The 20241-nt window shown below is 41.7% G+C and overlaps 3 protein-coding genes across 5 annotated transcripts in view; 2 read left to right on the top strand and 1 right to left on the bottom strand.

The window, feature by feature from the left end:
- LOC126385431 (scavenger receptor cysteine-rich type 1 protein M160-like) overlaps positions 1 to 16707 on the top strand; it is a 17976-nt gene extending 1269 nt beyond the window's left edge. Inside the window, exons 3-13 of the mRNA XM_050037141.1 lie at positions 1410 to 1715; positions 1809 to 2096; positions 3345 to 3659; positions 3748 to 4038; positions 5263 to 5568; positions 5662 to 5952; positions 10354 to 10659; positions 10753 to 11040; positions 11258 to 11584; positions 15853 to 15941; positions 16051 to 16707. Of these exons, the coding sequence (XP_049893098.1) occupies positions 1410 to 1715; positions 1809 to 2096; positions 3345 to 3659; positions 3748 to 4038; positions 5263 to 5568; positions 5662 to 5952; positions 10354 to 10659; positions 10753 to 11040; positions 11258 to 11584; positions 15853 to 15941; positions 16051 to 16065 (2822 nt within the window). The 3' untranslated portion in view covers positions 16066 to 16707. The remainder of the gene's footprint in view (positions 1 to 1409; positions 1716 to 1808; positions 2097 to 3344; positions 3660 to 3747; positions 4039 to 5262; positions 5569 to 5661; positions 5953 to 10353; positions 10660 to 10752; positions 11041 to 11257; positions 11585 to 15852; positions 15942 to 16050) is intronic.
- The window catches only part of LOC126385577 (gastrula zinc finger protein XlCGF57.1-like), a 69296-nt gene that overhangs the window by 29294 nt on the left and 19761 nt on the right, over positions 1 to 20241 (bottom strand). The window lies entirely within an intron of this gene.
- Positions 18424 to 20241, top strand: part of LOC126385595 (uncharacterized) — a 3746-nt gene continuing 1928 nt past the window's right edge. Inside the window, exons 1-3 of one of the 3 annotated variants that reach the window (XR_007569427.1) lie at positions 18424 to 18695; positions 18793 to 19510; positions 19595 to 20235. Coding sequence is in view for 1 of the 3 variants with exons in the window: in XM_050037397.1 (XP_049893354.1) it covers positions 18524 to 18695; positions 18793 to 19319 (699 nt within the window). In the remaining 2 variants the exon portion in view is untranslated. Of the gene's footprint in view, positions 18696 to 18792; positions 20236 to 20241 lie in introns of those variants that run through there. The other 2 variants (XR_007569428.1, XM_050037397.1) reach the window with 2 other exon arrangements.

The following is a 20241-nucleotide window of genomic DNA, read 5'->3' as shown; positions in this document are numbered from 1 at the left end:
AGCATTCACAGGTACACCACCAATCTCCAGAGCTACGCAGCCTTGCAGCAGCCATTCCTCCTCTCTCGTCCTCTACCTGTTGCGCCCCTCTCTCTCTCCTCCTCCGTTCTTCAATTTCACGAAGCTCTTCGTCCGTGTTTTCTGGCTCAAATAAATAAATAGACATGATTTCTGATTTTTTGAACAGCATGTCACAAAGCTTGTGCAATCATGTTTTTATCATCTTAGAAATATTTAAAAAATATATTATAAATTTTAACTTTTAAAGACATAGACAATTTTATACACCTTCATCTCATTATGCCTTGATTACTGCAACAGCCTTTTTTCTAGCCTTACTCAAAAATCTATTAATTATCCCCAGATTGTTCAGAATTCAGCTGCCAGGCTTTTAACCAGAACCAAGAGACATGATCACATCGCTCCAGTTTTAGCCTCTTTACACTGGCTCCCAGTATTTGTTAGAATACATTGTAGGATTTTACTGATTACCTTTAAGGTTCTTCATGGTCTCTCTCCTGGCTATACAGTATCTCTGACCTCTTGGTACTGCACATGCCGATACATAGTGTAAGATCCTCAGGCAGAGATCTTTGGTCAGTATGTATGTCGCTATGGACAAAATATATGTCAGGACGAGCTGAGATGGTGTCTGACATACTGCAAAAGACGATTTTCAGTTTCATTTTGCATAGTACTATGAAAAACAGTATGTAGTATATAGTACATACTGCACATCGTGTTTGTTAGTAGTAGGCAGTTTTGTAATCAACCAATAACAGTCATGTAGCCAGGCTGACACATACTTGCAGCAGCTAGAATGGCAGCAGACTGACTCCAGCAGCCATGACAGAGTCTGATGAGCTGCTTCCTCAGTTAAATCAGGTGCTGAATGTGCCAAGATATATTTTTAAGTCTGCTACTTCAGGAGTCCCCAAGGCCAACCACAAACCAGCCTGAAAGGACGCCTTCTTCAGTTTGACAGCTTTCTGAGCCTCTGCTTTCCACCAGCAGGTTCTTTGGTCGTCATTGTAAGAGGCACCAGAAACCTTCTGGCCACAACTCTGAGCAGCTCAGCTCAGCTGGGGGCACATCAGTATCTTCACACCCATGTGGGGCTTAAAAAGTTGCACACTCTTAGATTTTAGGGATTACTTTCCAAACAGATTTTATTTTGGGTAACAGATCTAACAAACTTTTGAACCTCTCTGTATTGCGAGCAAAGATTGTGATTGTGATTCAGACTTCTACCGTCTGTGGTGTTATTAAGATGTGTTCTGTTGTTATTGAACTGATGTTGGAATTGTGCTGAGTTCAGTTTAAAACACAAAATTGTTGTTTGATGACATCTTTTTATTTATTTATTTTTTTATCTCTCTCCCTTTTTTTATCTTCTATTATCTCTCCAGACTCTGTCAGGCTGGTGAATGGGACCAGTCTGTGCTCAGGCAGACTGGAGGTGAAGTCTAACCAGAGGTGGTCCTCAGTGTGTGAAGCTGACTTTGACCAGCAGGATGCAGAGGTGGTGTGTAGGGAGCTTGGCTGTGGGCCTCGCTCAGCCCTCCAGGGGGGACTCTATGGAGAAGTGGAGGCTCCAATGTGGACCAAAGAGTTTCAGTGTGAAGGCAATGAGTCTGCTCTCCTGGACTGTAGAAGCTCAGGCTCAGATAGAAACACCTGCTCGCCTGGCAAAGCTGTTGGACTCACCTGCTCAGGTAGAAGCAGAGCTGCAGCTTTGATTCTGTTCATTTCTGTTTTAATAAAAGTCACTTTATTCTTTTACTGATGACTCTCTTGTTTCTGTTCAGAGCCTGTCAGGTTGGTGGGAGGAGACAGTCGCTGTGCAGGAACACCGGAGCTGAAACATAATGGACGCTGGAGACCAATGACTGCTGTTCACGATGTCTGGACCCTAAAGACAGCAGTTATTGTCTGTAGAGAGCTAGACTGTGGCTCTGCTCTTTCTGTAGGATCGAGAGAGGGGTCCTCAGACAGATCTGTGTGGAAGACCTCTGGCTGTGATAACTTTAAAACTGCTTTGAGCAAGTGTGTAGTGTCAGATAACTCTTCTTCCATCACAGATCTCATCTGCTCAGGTAAGCTCATCAGTGACATCTACGACAGGAATTTAGCCAGGTTGACTCACATATGAACGTGTTTACACCTGGTATGAACATGTCTTTCGGTGATCTGGACACCAGTGGACAGCTGAGACACATTGCTGTTCACACCTGTGTCTGTTATGTGTCTTCAGCTGACTACATGTGTTCAAATTTTGTTACTGCCACTTACACTAGGAGGTCAAAGGGCCCCGTGCACAACTATTAAGTCTGTGCTTGCTAACCGCTCGCTAGTCAAGTTAACAGTTGTGTCTGTACAACTGCAGATGTCGCTTTCAGAAGAATTCAACATGTCTCCGTCGATAGGACAAAACAATGGATGGTCACACAACGCTTTGCCCAACTCGTCATAAAATGGGCGTAGAGAGCATTATAGTGCTGTCACCAAAATTACCACCACATCCTGTGTTGAAGTAGTCCTTGTTAAGGGACACATCAGGAGACATAATTGCGTACACTACAAAAGATATGTGGTCAAATGTGTCCCTGAACACCTCAGCAAGTGGTTTGAGTGATCGGATCACTACGTGTCCTAGTGGTTGTTTACGCTTGTATTATAGTACTGTCCACTTGTAACTGGATCACCAACAGGCTCACACATGCACCAGCTAGAATGGCAGCAGACTGTCTCCAGCAGCCATGACAGAGTCTGACAAGCTGCTGCCTCAGTAAATCTGCTACTGAATGCACTAAGATATATTTCTGTATGGGAAAAATACATGTCTGCTGCTTTGGGAGTCCCCTGGGCCAGAACACGTTGAAAGTATTCAAAATGTATTAAATGTGAATGTGATGGCAAAATAGCTGCAGTATGTAGTTATAAAGATGTGTTCTGTTGTTAATGTACAGACGTTGAAATTCTTCCGAGTCCAGTTTGAATCACTAGCCCCTTTTACACTGCCAGATTTTCCGCGAATGTTGGGCCGTTTTGCCGGCAAGCTGCGAGCGTTTATACACACAGAGGCGGAATGGCGAGTTGATCCCAGGTGCCCAATTTTCCGCCTCGTAGGGTAGACATATTTGCGGAACCCTTTTAGTTTAAACAGACTGAGGCACCCTTCTGCAACGGGAGGGGCTGTTCATGACGCCGCACTACAAGCCACTGGCGGTGGATAAACAACAATTCCTATCTAAAAAGGGCTACTGATTTGTTTGATGACATCATTTTATTTTGTGTTTGGTGTCTTTTATCTCTCTCTATTTTATCTTCTATTATCTCTCTAGACTCTGTCAGGCTGGTGAATGGGACCAGTCTGTGCTCAGGCAGACTGGAGGTGAAGTCTAAGCAGTCTAACCAGAGGTGGTCCTCAGTGTGTGAAGCTGACTTTGACCAGCAGGATGCAGAGGTGGTCTGTAGGGAGCTTGGCTGTGGGCCTCCTTTAGTCCTCCAGGAGTCAGTCTATGGAGAAGTGGAGGCTCCAATGTGGACCAAAGAGTTTCAGTGTGAAGGCAGTGAGTCTGCTCTCCTGGACTGTAGAAGCTCAGGCTCAGAGAGAAACACCTGCTCACCTGGCAAAGCTGTTAGACTCACCTGCTCAGGTAGAAGCAGAGCTGCAGCTTTGGTTCTGTTAATTTCTGTTCTAATGAAACTCACTGTATATTTAAACTGATGACTGTTTCTGTTCAGAGCCTGTCAGGTTGGTGGGAGGAGACAGTCACTGTGCAGGAACACTGGAGGTTAAACATCAGGGAGACTGGAGACCAGTGGGTAAAAATTCAATTAACTGGTCCCTGGACGAAGCAGCAGTTACATGTAGAGAGCTGAACTGTGGCTCTGCTGTTTTTGTGGGACTGAGAGAGGAGTCTTCACGCAGACCTGTGTGGGAAATCAACCATAAGTGTGTTCTTTCTGGATTTTCTCTGAGGGAGTGTGTACAATCAAGTTCCTCTTCCTCCATGGCAAATCTCACCTGTTTAGGTAAGCCCTTCTACGACACCATCTATGACAGTAATGCATGCCCACCATCAGAGGGGTCAAAGGGTACAGATGGCCCCAGCCCAAGGCCAAGGGGGGCGGGGCGGGGGGCATGAAAAGGTCAGTGGTTGGCCCTTGAATGGAATCAAGTGCAACGATTTACTTACAGACTTAAATCACTGGCAATACAACTTATATGTACTTCCATGATAAATAAATGTATTGTTATATTTAAAACTCATTTCAGCGTGCCATTTGATACCCCCACTCCCACAGGTAATTTAAAATGGTGCAGTCCATCTGACAGCGAGAATCAGATGCACAGAACACTAAAGTACTGCTAATTTGATCATATGAGGCGAACAGATTGAACCTGACTGACTAAGTCAGAATGCCTCACCAAAAATCAGGGGCTCCAAAAAGAAATGCCAGAGCACAGAGAGAACTAGCTAATGAAAGGAGTCGAGAGACAATGACCAAATGCCTAGCAAAAAAAAAAAGAAGTGGAGCAGCACCAGGTATGACAGGAGAAGCTGATGGTGAGAATTGAGACAGACTAATATTAGCAAATAAAACCTTCTGTATCAGGCTCAGTTTTAAAGCTACAGTGAACAGTATGACAGGTGTCATATTAAACTAGAGGACCTAAGGCATCCATTGGTACCAACCATGTTATGCTATCTTGTTGGAGAGGGGGATCAATAACGCTCCAAAATTACGCTAAATTTTGGCGAAGGAAAAAGGAACATTTCCATTTTTCCAAATGGTGTATTTAAATATTTCTGCATACTGGGGCCCCTAAACAGTCTTTATATTGCATAAATTGGGTATAACTGGAGAACTGAGCATTGACAGCGATGTACTCTTTATACTATTTCAGTTTTGCACATAATCTGGCTATCTTACCATATTTGAAGTAAATGTAACAGTAAAAGTGGAAAGAAGTATTTAAGCCAATGTAATGAAGTACAAGGCCATATATTTTATTGCAAATATACTCAATAAGACTTAAAGGTAATTTGCAAAAAAAATACTCTTAGAATTACATTTTATTGACAAAATTACTCAAGTATTTGTAACAGAGTAAATCTAACATGTTACTACCAACCACCGATTAGAATTGTGCTGAGTCAAGTTTTAATGAACTGATTTGTTGTTTGATGACATCTTTTTTTTGTTTCTGGTGTCTTTTATCTCTCTCTGTTTTATCTTCTATTATCTCTCCAGACTCTGTCAGGCTGGTGAATGGGATCAGTCTGTGCTCAGGCAGGCTGGAGGTTAGGTCTAACCAGAGGTGGTCCTCAGTGTGTGAAGCTGACTTTGACCAGCAGGATGCAGAGGTTGTGTGTAGGGAGCTTGGCTGTGGGCCTCCCTCAGTCCTCCAGGGGTCACTCTATGGAGAATCGGAGGCTCCAATGTGGACCAAAGAGTTTCAGTGTGAGGGCAATGAGGCGGCTCTCCTGGACTGTAGAAGCTCAGGTTCAGAGAGAGACACCTGCTCACCTGGTAAAGCTGTTGGACTCACCTGTTCAGGTAGAAGAGGAGCTGCATCTTTGATTCTGTTCATTTCTGTTCTAATAAAACTCACTACATACTTTTACTGATGACACTGTTGTTTCTGTTCAGAGCCTGTCAGGTTGGTGGGAGGAGACAGCCGCTGTGCAGGAACACTGGAGCTGGAATATCAGGGAGACTGGAGGCCAGTGTCTGATCGTTACAAAGACTGGACCCTGAGGGAAGCAGTTGTTGCCTGTAGAGAACTGGACTGTGGCTCTGCTGTTTCTGTAGGACGGAGAGAGGAATCCCCAGACAGATCTGTGTGGCTAATTTTGCCTTACTGTGTTCAGTCTGGCTTTGCTCTAAGGGAGTGCGCAAAACCAAGTTCCTCTTCCTTCATCATAGTTCTCACCTGCTCAGGTAAGCCTATCAGTGGCATCATCTACGACATCATCCATAATAGTAATGTACCCATGGGTCACACACAGATGCAGCAGCTAGAATGGCAACAGACTGTTTCCAGCAGCCATGATGAAGTCTGATAAGCTGCTCCCTCAGTAAATCAGGTGCTGAATGTACCAAGATATACACTCAAAAAAGACTTAAAGGAACATATTTTTAGAATGGCTCACCTGGTCTACTTTAAACATTAGATGTTGTGCATTGTTTATGTGATCTCATTTTTTTTTGCTTTTCGCCCCTGCCCTTCAAAAAGTCTGTGCACGCCACTGGTCTGGAGCATGAATAAGATGCTTATAGGAGTGTCTGTGTGAACATACAACTATATAAGGAATGGAATTTTTGTTAGCCTACTTTATTTAGCTATTTATCCAGTCTATGCACAGGCTGATGTTTTGTCTTTGGATTTTGAGTGTTGAATGTCTCCTGATGATGTTTGGTGATGTCAGCATTTGGCCGGATTGAGATTGCAAGAGCAGTTCAGTTGCTGGAAAATGGTAAAAGAGTTTTAGTGGTGTCTCCAAGTGTGATCTGCCAACGATGGAGATGTTACCAGGAGACTGGGCAGTACAGCAGGAGACAAGGACAATGCTGTTTGCGTATGACAACACCTGGGGTGCATTTCATCATGCTGATGTGCCCCTCGCATCCCTCACGTGCTTCCTTTCCTCACATCTTAGTCCTGCCCTTGGGAAAAGCAAGCAGAGGAGGCAAGGAAGAGACATGAGGGCGGAGAAGTCAATTTGCAAAGTGAGAAATCCTAGGTTGCATGGTGTTAGTCATGAGTGACGACGTGCTGCACAGCTGTATCACCTGTCAAACTGACCGGTGCAAATGTCCACAGAACCCCTTATTTAAGAACAATTTTAAAACCTTACAGTATCTTTCATAGATAGATAGATAGGAACATCTTCTATAAGCCAGTAAAAGTCTTGCATATGTAACCCTATCTTTCAGGCAGCAAGCCCCAGCGAGGTCTCTGCGTTGTGTTAGGTGAAGTATACCGGGGCGGCAGGGGAGACAGGGAAACAGGACTCAAACTGGTGGTTGAGGCGGAGCAAACTTTCCTATTTATTGGCCTTACGAGACACAAAACAAACTGTCTTCAGTTTCCAAGGCACAATTTGAATTAAATTAAATATCAAATACAGAATAAAATAAACTTCAGCTGCCTCTGTTACAGTTAGCCAGCTACAACACAACTAGCTCCACACAGTGCATCAGTATAAACACATTTCAACATAAAAATTACAGGAATTGTCCCATCTTTAACATAACCACTCTTGGGACTGGCGTGTTTAATAAAATTAAAACAGACAGTTATGTTAATGGCTTAAATAAAGTGGTTTCATTAGAACAATGTTTGGGAACCCTCCTTACGAGCAGTGTTGCCAGATCTCGCGAGACAAATGAGCAACCAGGCCTGTGAAAACAAGCCCAAAACAAGCGACTTTTTCTACGGAGCCCCCCTAGGTTCCTGGGAGAGAAAAATAAATAAACTGTGTGCAAGGTTTTACAGTCCGTGGGGACAGATTTTAAACNCTTTAGAAACAAGCCCAAAAAAAACGCGACCCGCAACTAACAATATTTGTAAGCGACTTTACAGAAAAACAAGCTCAAAGTCGCTTATAATAAGCGGACTTGGCAACACTGCTTACGAGACACAAAATAAACTGTGAACTACTGTGGCTGCGGAGGGTCAAAAAGGCTCAAAACTACAGTGGGCCAAAAAGGACCAAAACATAAATACCGCCCTCTGCTGGTGAACATAAACTCACTCCCTTACACATATACAAGGGGCCTTTTCAGTTGTATTGTAAGATGAAAATAAACAAAAAACAAACTGCTGCTTTGTGTGATGCCATAACACTTGTTAGATCTGTCACACAAAAGGATTATGTTGCATCTCATCATGTAACTGTGTCATGGTATATTATCTGTAGATCCCTATCACGACACTACAGAGTAAGGGCTGTGTGAATAAAGAATCATGTGGAGGTGTGGCATTATACATCATGGAAGACAGTAGTCATGCCACTCGATAAAAGACTTCAGTGTACCTTGCTCTGAGCTCCTCCAGTAGACTCCTCTCTCCTCTTCATGATGGTGGAAGGCGGACAATTCCTGCTTCATGGTTGGAGAGAGGAGGCGAGGGAGCATATGTTAGTGTGATGAAAAAAAAACCTAGATAAGACCATTATTTCATCCCCTTGGCTCGATTCTTGGAAACTGACTTCCACCGTGCTACTGTAGTTCACTTATTCAACTAGACTGTTAGAAACAGAATAGACTCCATGATGATGGTATGAGAACCAGATGACCAGTCACAGGCTCTCTTCTCACTGCAGAATATCGTACAGCATGATTGAATTTGGACATGAACGTCAGAGCTGGCAACTCTGTCAGTGGAAGCTTTTACTCTTCACAGACAACAGCAGGTTTACTGTTTCAACTAATGATAGGCATGTTAGAGTTTGGAGATGCCAGGGAGAGCGGCATGCTGACTGCAACAGTGTGGAAGATGATAGCTACTGTGAGGTTCTGTCATGGTTTGGGCCTGAGTGTGTTTGGGTGGTCATACGGACTAGACATGTTTGGTAGAGGTGGTAAGATACTGCAATGAAATCCAGGTGCCTATTGTCAGACCATTTGCAGGCATGTTGGTGATAACTTCCCCTATATGTAATATTATGACTGTCCCCACAAAGTTCAGGTGTCCTTGAGGACGAAGTTATCTCTGTGATAGACTGGCCAGCCAGGCCTCCCAACCTAAACCAAATCATGCATATCTGGGACATGCTCTCTAGGCCTGTTAGAGGCAGAGAACATCTTCCAGATTTGTTCATAGACTTCCCAGTGTCCTTTTTGCGGAATGGAAGGACATACCCCAAAATGAGATTGTATGGATCATCAAGAGGATTTCACACCATTGAAAATAGTGTGTTAATGCTAAAGAGGGTTGCAGGAGTTATTAGAGAATATTTGTGGTGAAATATGTGTCATTCTGATGACAAATGACTTGGTCCTTAGTATATTACATTCTGTATTTGATGCATGTTTTTGCATGACTGCCCTCTAAGGGTCAATTTGTGTTAATGTTTCATTATTTCTTTGATATTGTCTCGAATTGAACACATGCAACCACGCACTATGTTATTTTAGCCATACCATTTTGGTAATAAAACATATTATTTAAGATAAATCTGTTACTTTTGCTACAGTTTTTATGTCAAAACATTAACGAACAGCACTGACCACTCGGTGAGTTTCATGGCTTTGAAAATGTTTAGGGTGGTTTTAGGACAGATTCACACATGGCCGTAGGCAGCACTGTTAAGCCAGGCAGGGGAAAGTCAAATTCTCTGAAAAGGAGCAATCGTCACAATTTTAGTCTTATCCACTCTATTTCATCATAAACAACCCAGAAATGGGGCTCAAAGTGCAAAATACCAGACTTCTCCTTTAAGGACATGCATCACTCAACAACCAATCTAGTGGCGGCGTGGATGGTGTTATACTATCATTCCTGTTTGGTCCTTGGAGTGATGATTGGTGTGATCAGCTGGCGTTTCAGTGGGTAGCCACTGTCACAGAGTAGTAGCCCATTGATTCTGCCAGCACCAAAGTCCTAATACAAGGCACTGTCCCAAAGGATGTGTGCATTGTGGGTAGATCCAGGCCACCTTGCTACCAAATTAAAGATGGAAAAATCTGCGTTGCAAACAATTCGACCATTGATGAAATGGTATTCCTTGCGGTTGAGATGCAGATACTCATGTTCACATGGTGTCTGGATCCGTATATGAGCACCACTGATGCACCCCACGATGCCAGGAATGCTGGAGGCAGAATCGCCATTTCATTACTACTGACTCCACATCATTTGGCAGATGGGCATTAATGCCCAAGGCAGTGGCTCAGTGCCATTGACACCCTGTGTATGACCCAATGGGTGGTGGACTTGTGGACACAAGTCATGTCTCCAACTGTATTTTGGAAAGCACCATTTGCATAAAAACGTTAACAGCTGCAATGCCGATGACAGTGCTGCGTTATGGTCAGATACAAACTGCAAGTCTGGTGACAGCTCTTCAAAAAGTTCAAAGAGATCTCTCAGACAGAATTGAAACCTCTCAATCAGCTCCTCGTCATTGTTTATGTCCAATGAATTGTTTCTGTGTGTAATAACTCTCTCTTGTGTAAATGCCCGCTCGTGGTAGTGTCTATATGAGAGATGCACCATTGTTTCAAGCTGTTACTGTGAGTTGTTACCATAGAAACAGAATAGATTTTTGACTTTACGCTTGCTCCTGACTAGGCGTGAGATTTATCTCCCTATTTTATCTTCTATTATCTCTCCAGACTCTGTCCGGCTGCTGAATGGGACCAGTCAATGTTCAGGTAGACTGGAGGTGAAGTCTAACCAGAGGTGGTCCTCAGTGTGTGAAGCTGACTTTGACCAGCAGGATGCAGAGGTGGTCTGTAGGGAGGTTGGCTGTGGGCTTCCTTCAGTCCTCCAGGGGGCGCTCTATGGAGAAGTGAAGGCTCCAATGTGGACCAAAGAGTTTCAGTGTGAAGGCCATGAGTCTGCTCTCCTGGACTGTAGAAGCTCAGGCTCAGATAGAGACACCTGCTCACCTGGCAAAGCTGTTGGACTCACCTGCTCAGGTAGAAGAGGAGCTGCAGCTTTGGTTCTGTTCATTTCTGTTCTAATGAAACTCACTTTAGACTTTTATTGATGACTCTCTTGTTTGTGTTCAGAGCCTGTCAGGTTGGTGGGAGGAAACAGTCGATGTGCAGGAACACCGGAGCTGAACTATCAGGGAGACTGGAGACCAATGAAATTTGATTTAGATTTTCTTTCTGTGGAGCCAGCAGTTGCTGCCTGTAAAGAACTGGGCTGTGGCTCTGCTGTTTCTGCAGAACGGGTAGAGTCCTCAGACAAATCAGTATGGAATCTCGATTCTCTCTGTGTTCTCTCTGGATTTGCTTTGAGGGAGTGTGCTTCATCAAGTTCCTCTTCCTCTGTTTGGAATATCATCTGCTCAGGTAGGCCTATCAGTGACATAATTTATGTCATCATCTATGACAGTAATGTTTTCAGTGTGTTTCTGTTGGAGTGAGCTGAAAAGTTATCAAGGACAATGACATCCTATAGTGCCTAAAGACAAGCAGACAGACAGACCTGTGACATCACATGCTTTTTCAGGGTTCATTTTGTTGAACAGAGGTTGAATGCAACCTCTCATCATCTCTTTGTTTACAGACCTGCTGCTTCAGCCCAACATCTCTGTGTCCTCCTCCATGGGCGGGGTCTCTGAGGCCCAGCAGCAGGAGTTTCAGGTGAACTGGGGCTCGCCCTTCACCATCAGCTGCTCCATCCAACCACAGTACCCAGGAGGCTCCTTCCAGCTCACCTTCACCTCCTCCAACTCAGCACACAACTACACCGAGCAAACTATCAATCACTCTGCCCACTTCCTGTTTTCTGCAGAGCCCTCCCACCAAGGAAACTTCAGCTGTGTTTATCACCTCTATGTTTTTTCTCATAGCTTCTCCTCTCAGAGCCGTCTGCTCTCTGTCACTGTCTCAGGTAAGTTGACTGTAGTTTTTCATCCTACATACATGTGGGTTTGGAAAACAGGATTCATCCAAAGGGACTGAAAATGATCAGCTGACCCCAGTGTCTATGCATGTTGTTGTTTCTGGAAAAACAGTGAGAATACTGTCATTGATTTGGCCAAAATGTAGCATGTAGTATGCAGTGTGCAAACAAAAGCAAAATGTGCATTATGCCAAAAATACACAGATGTTGTGATTTGGAAAAAATCTCCAGTATACATTGGATCATTCTACCTCGCCTACTGTATCCCACAATGCAAAGTGCTTACACCAACCAGCAGCAATGGTGGGGGAGAGAGCTCACAACTGTGGGCCCTAAGTTTTTAAAAATGTTTAAATACTACTGGTATTTTGTGTCAAAATGTACTTTCAGCTTTTTAGGTAAGAATTCAGTTGTTTCACAACAAATCTGTGGTCAATTTGTCAAGATAGAGCTTACTTCCTGGATGGCTGCATGCGTCAGCCTTTGTTTGACTGCCTGAAAAGCTCTGTCACAAATTGACAATTTTATCCAGTTTTAACACATAATTTTACGAAAAGAGTTTTAGATCCTTGCTGTATTATCTGCATGCTCTAATGGAGTGAAAGATTTTAGCGATCAGACACCTGGATCGGGAGTAAATCGAGGCTGGCTGAACTCTCTGCTCAACTCAGTGATTTCTTAACCAAAGGTAACCTGCTCGACCATATGCAGTCTGGATTTCGACCAAATCATAGCACAGAAAACGATCTCATTAAAGTCCTAAATGACATTCACATCAACACAGACGCAGGTAAAATTTCAGTCCTTGTCCTATTGGACCTTAGCGCAGCTTTTGACACCATCGACCATGACATACTCCTGGACAGACTTCAAAACTGGGTAGGCCTATCAGACACAGTATTACAGTGGTCCAGATCCTATTTACAAAACAGGGACTATTTTGTTTCCTCAGCAGCTTTACATTAGAATGAATAAGCATGAAGTGTGGTGTCCCTCAAGGGCCAATTTTGGGCCCACTCTTATTTAATTTATACATGCTCCCATTAGGCAAAATTCTTCTAAAAAACAACATCGCCTATCACACCTATGCGGACGACACACAAAATATACATCTCTCTCTCCCATGATGACATTGCACCAATTAACTCCCTACTGGAGTGTATGGAACAAAGTAATAACTGGATGTGCCAAAGCTTCTTGCAATTAAACAAAGACAAAACTGAGACCATTATTTTTGGAGCTAAGAAAAAAAGGACTAGTGTTAGTGTCCAGCTCAAAGCGCACTCACTACACTGTAAAGACCAGGTCAGAAACCTCGGTGTCATTCTGGACTCAGACCTAAGTTTTAATGCACACATTAAGTTAATTATCAAAGCAGCCTACTTTCATCTCCAAAACATTTCTAGAATTAAAGGCTACATGTCCAAGCATGATCTGGAAATTCTTATCCATGCTTTTATATCCAGTAGACTAGATTACTGTAACGGCCTGTTCTCTGGACTCTCCAAACAGGCACTCAGACAACTCCAACTCATTCAAAATTCTGCTGCTAGGGTCCTGACAAACACCAGGAAATGCTCATATCACTACCATTCTTAAATCACTACACTGGCTACCTGTTTCACATAGAATAGATTTTAAGATCCTGCTCCTAATATACAAGACTCTTAATGGCATGGGACCAAAATATATTTCAGACATGCTAATACCTTACAAGCCCACTAGAGCTCTACAGTCGTTGGAGAGTGGCCTTTTAACTGTCCCCAGAGTCAAAAGTCGCTGCGACGAAGCTGCCTTTAGTTTTTATGCCTCCCAGAGCTGGAACAAGCTTCCCTACAATCTCAGACATGCTCCCACCACTATGTGTTTTAAATCCCAAATAAAAACATTTCTCTTTTCACGCGCCTTTGATTAGATGTCACTCTGTACCACGCCATTTGAACCATCCTGGAGCTATTTTATTGATTCCATATTCATGTATGTGTGTGTATGTATGTATGTATGTATGTATGTATGCATGTGAATATCTGTCTAGACATGTATGTTTGTGTATATTGATGTATGTGTGTATAAACATGCATGTATATTTGTACGTGTGCGTATGCGTACATTTGTTTTTTTACCTCTTATATTTTTGTATCTTGTACCACTGTTTTAAAGGGTGTAGCACTTTAACCTGCTCTTTTGCACTTTGAACTGCATTCGCCTGACCGAAACTGTGAACCTGTAAAGCACTCTGAGTTACATTTACTTGTATGAGAAGGTGCTATATAAATAAACGTGATTTGATTTGATTTGATTTACTTGAAAATCACACTATCGGGATGGCCAGCGTGCCTCGCCAGTGTGGGGTCATTGCTCATGGTACTCCACTGAAAACAGCCTCAACTCAGCAAGTCCATTTGAAATTTGCTGTTGGCTCTGTTGGTATATCTAACAGGCAACCTTTGGTCTGAGAGTAGCCGGACCCACCGAATGTAAGCTCTGGCTACGAGCCTGCCACTGGGTCACTGATTTCAGCCGACATGCTCCCCTCCTTCCACTATCTCCATTTTACTGTTTGTACATGAGCAGCAATAGCAGTAGGAAGAGCAGAAATGGTATCAGTTTAATTTCTAGTGCAGGTTTAGGTACAAGTAATGCCATCAGTATGGTGTTATACAGTATGATATGAATAGAGTAAATATACTATGGACAAGATATGTACAGGAAAAAGACAGTGGTATAAATATGAATACATTATAGGTGAGATATAGTATGGATCGTAGTATGAAGTGTTTGGGTATGAGAGCACATGCAGTGTGACACTAAAAATATTGATAGTTTTAAAATTAAAAGAGGCAGGGTTGTCCTTTATATCATATTTTGTTTAATTGTAATTATACATTACAGAGAAGATAGCCAGAGTAAACACATACTGCCAAGAAGAGCTGAGATGGTGTCTGGCATACTGCAAAATAAATCGATTTAACAGTTTCGTACTGCATACCACTATGAAAAGCAGCATGTAGGCATTTGTTGGTACTGTAGTATGTAGTCGGTGGTTCCGAATACAGCCAGTGTCTATGGTTTGTTATTAAGGTGTGGGCCTGCCTGTGTAGTTCAGGTGATTGGCTTGTCTTCTGACAGACATGCTAGAGCTTCTGTGATTGGTCATACAAGAAGGTGCTTCCTTTAGTGAGTTACTAAGCAGGGTTTACTAGCGACTCAGATACTAGCTGTTTCCACACCATTCTGGTTTGTCCTCCAACAGTTCTAGTTTAGATCTGAGTGTTGACATGAATACTAACCTTTTAATGTAACAGATGCAGTAGCTTCGCTGTGTAGTCCTACTGTCTGGTAGGGAAACATCCACACGTAAAAGCCTCACTGAGGTGAACTCAGTTGTACTGCTATCGTTTTATTTATATCCACAGATTATTCTCAACTAAAAAATGTATGCATGCCTCTGCAAATTAGTCAAGTTGCACTTACAATTTACTTCGCACACATCTTCCCCCTAGCAGCACAGAAAGTCTATACAATCAGCACACTTAGCACCGAAGATTGGTGTCACCAATTCAGTATCTGACCAAAGTAACCTTTTCTGTTCCTGAGTTATAACGTTGAATAATGGCCAGTATTTTTGCAGAACATTATGATGTCACAGTGCATTTGACCTTTTCGATATACCACATCATCACTTCATCATTATTCTCTTACAGCGTTCTTGAGATATCATGTCCACAAGAATGAGCCAGACGATGTCACAGTGACCTTCACCTTTGACCCATGACCACCAAAATCTAATCAGTTCATTTTTATGTCCAAGTGGACGTCTGTGCCAAACTTGAAGAGATTGTCTCAAGGTGTTCTTGAGTTATTGTTTTCACAAGAATGGGACAGAAGGACAACCCAAAAACATAATACCCCCGGCCACAGCTGTTGCCGGTGCAGAGACATAAATAGGAGAAACATCAGGAGGATCACCAGAGGAGAGACTCCTCTTCAGAACAGACAGACAGGCCATACTTTCCTGAGTACACATATGGACCAGTAATAATGAACAAACACAATGACATGAAGTACATCAAGTGCAAACATTTAATATGGAATGAATATAAAGTGTAATAACAGATAAGTCTGTTTAGCACTGAATCATACAGCTCCATACTGAAGTGATGTTAGATTTCAGGTCACTACAGTTTGTGTTTCATGGGAGCTGTTGGACTCATGATGTTGTGTGATTTGATATGATTGCTGTCTGTGTGTCTCAGGATGGAATCCAAACCTTTATATTATTGGAGCGGTTGTCCCACCGCTGATTCTGCTGTTGGTGATTGGTGCCCTTTGCTTCTACTGTAAGGTAATTATACATGTCCGTTGTTTAGACCACTGACTGAAATAAGGTACTCAGTCTGTGTAGTAAGGCAGTAAGGCAGGAAGTCACAAATGCATGCTGTCATGTTTTCCAGGCCCGCAGGGGATAGACGACACGCACACAGTAGAAAACTGAGCTGGATTATCATACTGTGGGTGTTTCTGCAGCTGAAGGAGCTCAGGAAGCAGAGTAGCATCTCCAAGGAGCCCATCCCACATCCAGTAGATTTCTATATGCATGTTTCATTTCAACAAGAATTTTGTAATTTGAGATTTTTTTTTCATTTCACGAGAATTTCAATTCATTTTGTAATCAAGTATGCCTAATTTACTTAATTTTGTAACAAAGGGTTCTGCTTATTTTCATGGTTAAGTGTTTTGCTTATTTCATAAGAATTTTGAATCTTAATTTTGTACTGAATGAGTTTTATTTTTTCAAAGGAGTTGTGTTTATTTTTGTAATCATGAACTTTGCTAATTTTTGTGATAACTAATTTTGATAAAATTTGTTCTTAATGAATTATTTACTTTTGTGCTGAATGATTTTGCTTATTTTTAGAATTAAGGAATTGTCATATTTCATAAGAATTTTATTGATTCTTTTTCATGTATCTCTTCATTACTCCATGAATAGAAAATACTGTCAGCAGCCATAAAATAAAAACAATGTTTAGGAACAACATGTTCTATAAATGATATGAATGTAATATGGAAAAACCCTCTGTAAAACCCCAGAATATAGATAAGAATAATGTACTTGTCCTCACTTGTTCTCTTATCACATTATTACACAATGAAAATAAATAAATGAATTAATACAAGGAAAACTGACGTCTTATATCCAGACAGGGTCACCTGAATGTGTTGTGTGCATTGTGTAATGGTGTGTCAAAAAAAAAGAACAACTTAGCATAAATCTGCAGAGTCTGTTAAATATTGAGGGGATGAAAATCAGTTTTAAACACATTCTGATAAACAATGTCAGCATAGTCCATTATAAGTAGTACAAACTGTAAAACAAGTTTCTTTCTGACATTAAATGTATAACAATATCTGGAGCGATACAGAACACCAAGAACAAAATGGACTTTTTTCATGCATGATCAACATGTGATTTAAAAGTAAGTTCAGAGTCACACATCTGGATATAATTTTTTTTTCTGTTTTTTGGAAAGCTTTACATTCATTGCAAGTTGAAACCAATGAGTCTGATTTGGATTTGAGGTTCTGTTTTACACCAAGATGCACTGAGTAGGTTTTTGATTTATTGAGTAATAGTATGTTAGCTGACAGCTAGGTTTGTAGTATACTGAAATCAGATTTTAGGACCTCTTGAATTTGTGATATAAAGGCTTTTGATGTATATATAATAGTATAATTTGCATATAGTAGTATAGTGTAGTTAACTAGAAAAAAAGAGTGAGAGGTCATTGATTAAAAAAAAAAGAGAAAATGGTCCTAAAGTAGAACCTTGAGGCACACCTCCATGCTGGGTGAGCATGTCTGGTTTAGACCCTTTTACATATTGATTTCTGGGGTGAACGTACACATTAAACCTCAGCAATGCATGTTTGGAAAGCTCAACAGCCTAAAGCTTTTCCCAAAGAAGATAGTGATCAATCAGACCCAAAGTCTTGGTGAAATCAACACATCAGGGGCAGAAAAACATCGTTGAAGAAGGAAGTGGGAAAAGTTGGATCTGATAAAATAGATTATTTTTATGATTAAGTTATTGTGATAATGGATTTTGAAATTGATTACTGATTTCTGAAGATTAATTTTCCACAATCTTGAGATCAATGTGTAGTTACAAAAATCTTTGGAAGTAAAATCCTCATTGCCTGTCCTTAAGTGTTATGCAAACAGCTTCTCAGTGAATGTCTGTGTGTGTCAGTATCCCGATCACAAAATAACAACTTTCCTGCGTCCCAGTGCAGATTCACTCATTCACTCACATACTGTAAATAGTAACTAGCATGCACTAGGGCCTGCCATAATAGTGTGCCTTTGCCTTACGCCACTGCCAATGAATATCAGAAAAATGGGAGTTCCACAAATTTCCCCCGTGAGGTAATTTTCCTTAAGTTGCAGAGGTAATTACTTCAGTCATTTGTTCATTTGTGACTTTTTAATATTTACAGTAGGTTCCAATTCCTGTAGCACTTTGATAACCGTGTGATTGTCTTTATAGGTGACAGGAAAGATTTAATTCTGATGAATCCTCATATCCGAAAGCTGAGCTTCAACACTTTGTAAGTCTACCAGAAAAAATATATTCTTGTCAATCCAATGTTGCAAAATAGCGATTTGTTTTTTCTGGTTATGTATTCGTTGCATTGTGGGGAGAAAAACTGTAGCTAAATCATAAGTAATTTTTCAGCCTTAAGAAACTGTTGATGAGCGGAAACCAAAAATACCTCACTTTCACTGCCGGAACTTTAACAGCGTAACAGCGGAAGTAAACAATACAACCGTTCGCTGCGTTAGCTCCATGGACTAACAGGAATCGTGAAAAGATGGTGGTGTAGTTGTTACGTAGATAAATACCTCGCTTATAATTAGACAACAATGTGTTCAGTTGAGTCTTTGAGAGAGTTTGTCAACGAGCGACTAACTGCTGCTGCTGAAGAAATATTGGGAGTTTTTCAAAGAAGCATCGTCGAGTACGAGGAAGAGATCGATCGTCAGCGCAGACTGTTGGATATCGTTTTGAAGCCTGAAATAAAGTTACACAGGACAGGTGGGTGAAAGCTAATTGAAGTAATTTACTGGCATGTGTGTATATTTGCTGTAGCATGACATTAGTATGCTGTTGGTGTTGTTGTGTGTCCCTCCAGAGCTCCCACAGCAACATGTGTGTAAGGAGGAGGAGGTTGTCCCTGAGCAGCAGCTCTGTATTGAGGAGAGGAAGTCCAGTGTGGACCAAGAGGAGCCAGAGCCTCCACAGATTAAAGAGGAAGAGGAGGAAGTGTGCAGCAGTCAGGAGGGAGAGCAGCTTGTAGTGAAGCAGGAGACTGATGGCTTCATGTTGACTCCTGCTGATGAGGAAAGTGAGCAGAGTGAAGATCAGACTCTGGACTTCATTCATGATGACACTCAAAGTGCAGCAGAGAAAGAGTCTGTTGTCATTATACCAGTTATAAGCTCTGTGACATCAGAAGCAACCAGTGAGCACCTGCTGCTCTGTCACAACTCTCATGTAGCTGAGAGCCAAGATGAGGAAGAATACCAGCATGGAGACTCGAGATCAGTCTCGCTAATAATGTGTATAACTCTACCATGTCAAATATTCACGGTAAAACTTACACAGGTGAAAAGTCTTTCAAGTGTGACACTCTTTCAAGTACAAGTCCCAGTTATATAATATCCACCTGAGAATCCACACAGGTGAGAAGCCATATTCTTGCAAAACATGTGGGAAAGATTTCCGCTATAATAGTCACTTGAACGTCCACATGAGAAACCACACAGGTGAGAAGCCGTACCTTTGCAAGACCTGTGGGAACAGATTCTGTGAGCTGTCAGTACTGAAGAGGCACATGAGAATCCACACAGGTGAAAGGCCATTTACTTGTATAGTATGTGGGAGAGCTTTCAGACGTAATGGTGACTTGAAAGTGCACATGAGAATCCACACAGGTGAGAGGCCGTATACCTGTGAAATATGTGGGCAAGTTTTCAGAATCAGCAGTAACTTGACAGGCCACATAAAAAGAACCCTCAGGTGAAAAGCTGTATCACTGCAGCACAGGGGTAAAGTTGGAAAACATCGAAGAGATATTAAGATGAATAGTGTCTTGTTGGTTCACATGGAAAGAGCCCCTGGTGACAAACTATATTCTTGCATTACATGTTTTCTCCTTTCATATGACTGTATAAATTATATTTCTGTAAGCAGCTTTTAAACAATCATAATCTCTTGAATCAAGGAAAGTGTTAATTTCACAGTGAGTGCAATGTAATTAAAGTAATCGTGTAAAATCGATGGTTTTGCCAAATGTATATTTATGAAACACTTTTAGTTTAAACTTTAACATCCACCTACAGGGGATCTACGCCCATTTTCAAATTTTGTACTCATTAATGCTATGTTCTTCTAAGACAATCCAAAACTATCAATATGAACAACTCACTCCCAAATCCCAAATCTTAAGTGCTTTTAAAGCATCACATGTGGCATAGCTTTTTAGCACAGGTGGACTTGGGTGTGATTTTCCCCAGTGTTGCCATGTGTTAACACATTGTTTACAATTTAGCAGAATTTGAAAATGGACTGTCCTCCTGCA

The sequence above is a fragment of the Epinephelus moara genome, chromosome 24 (assembly GCF_006386435.1).
Source record: "Epinephelus moara isolate mb chromosome 24, YSFRI_EMoa_1.0, whole genome shotgun sequence".
In the NCBI taxonomy this organism is placed as follows: Eukaryota; Metazoa; Chordata; class Actinopteri; order Perciformes; family Serranidae; genus Epinephelus; species Epinephelus moara.
This window is presented reverse-complemented; position numbering and strand designations above follow the sequence as displayed.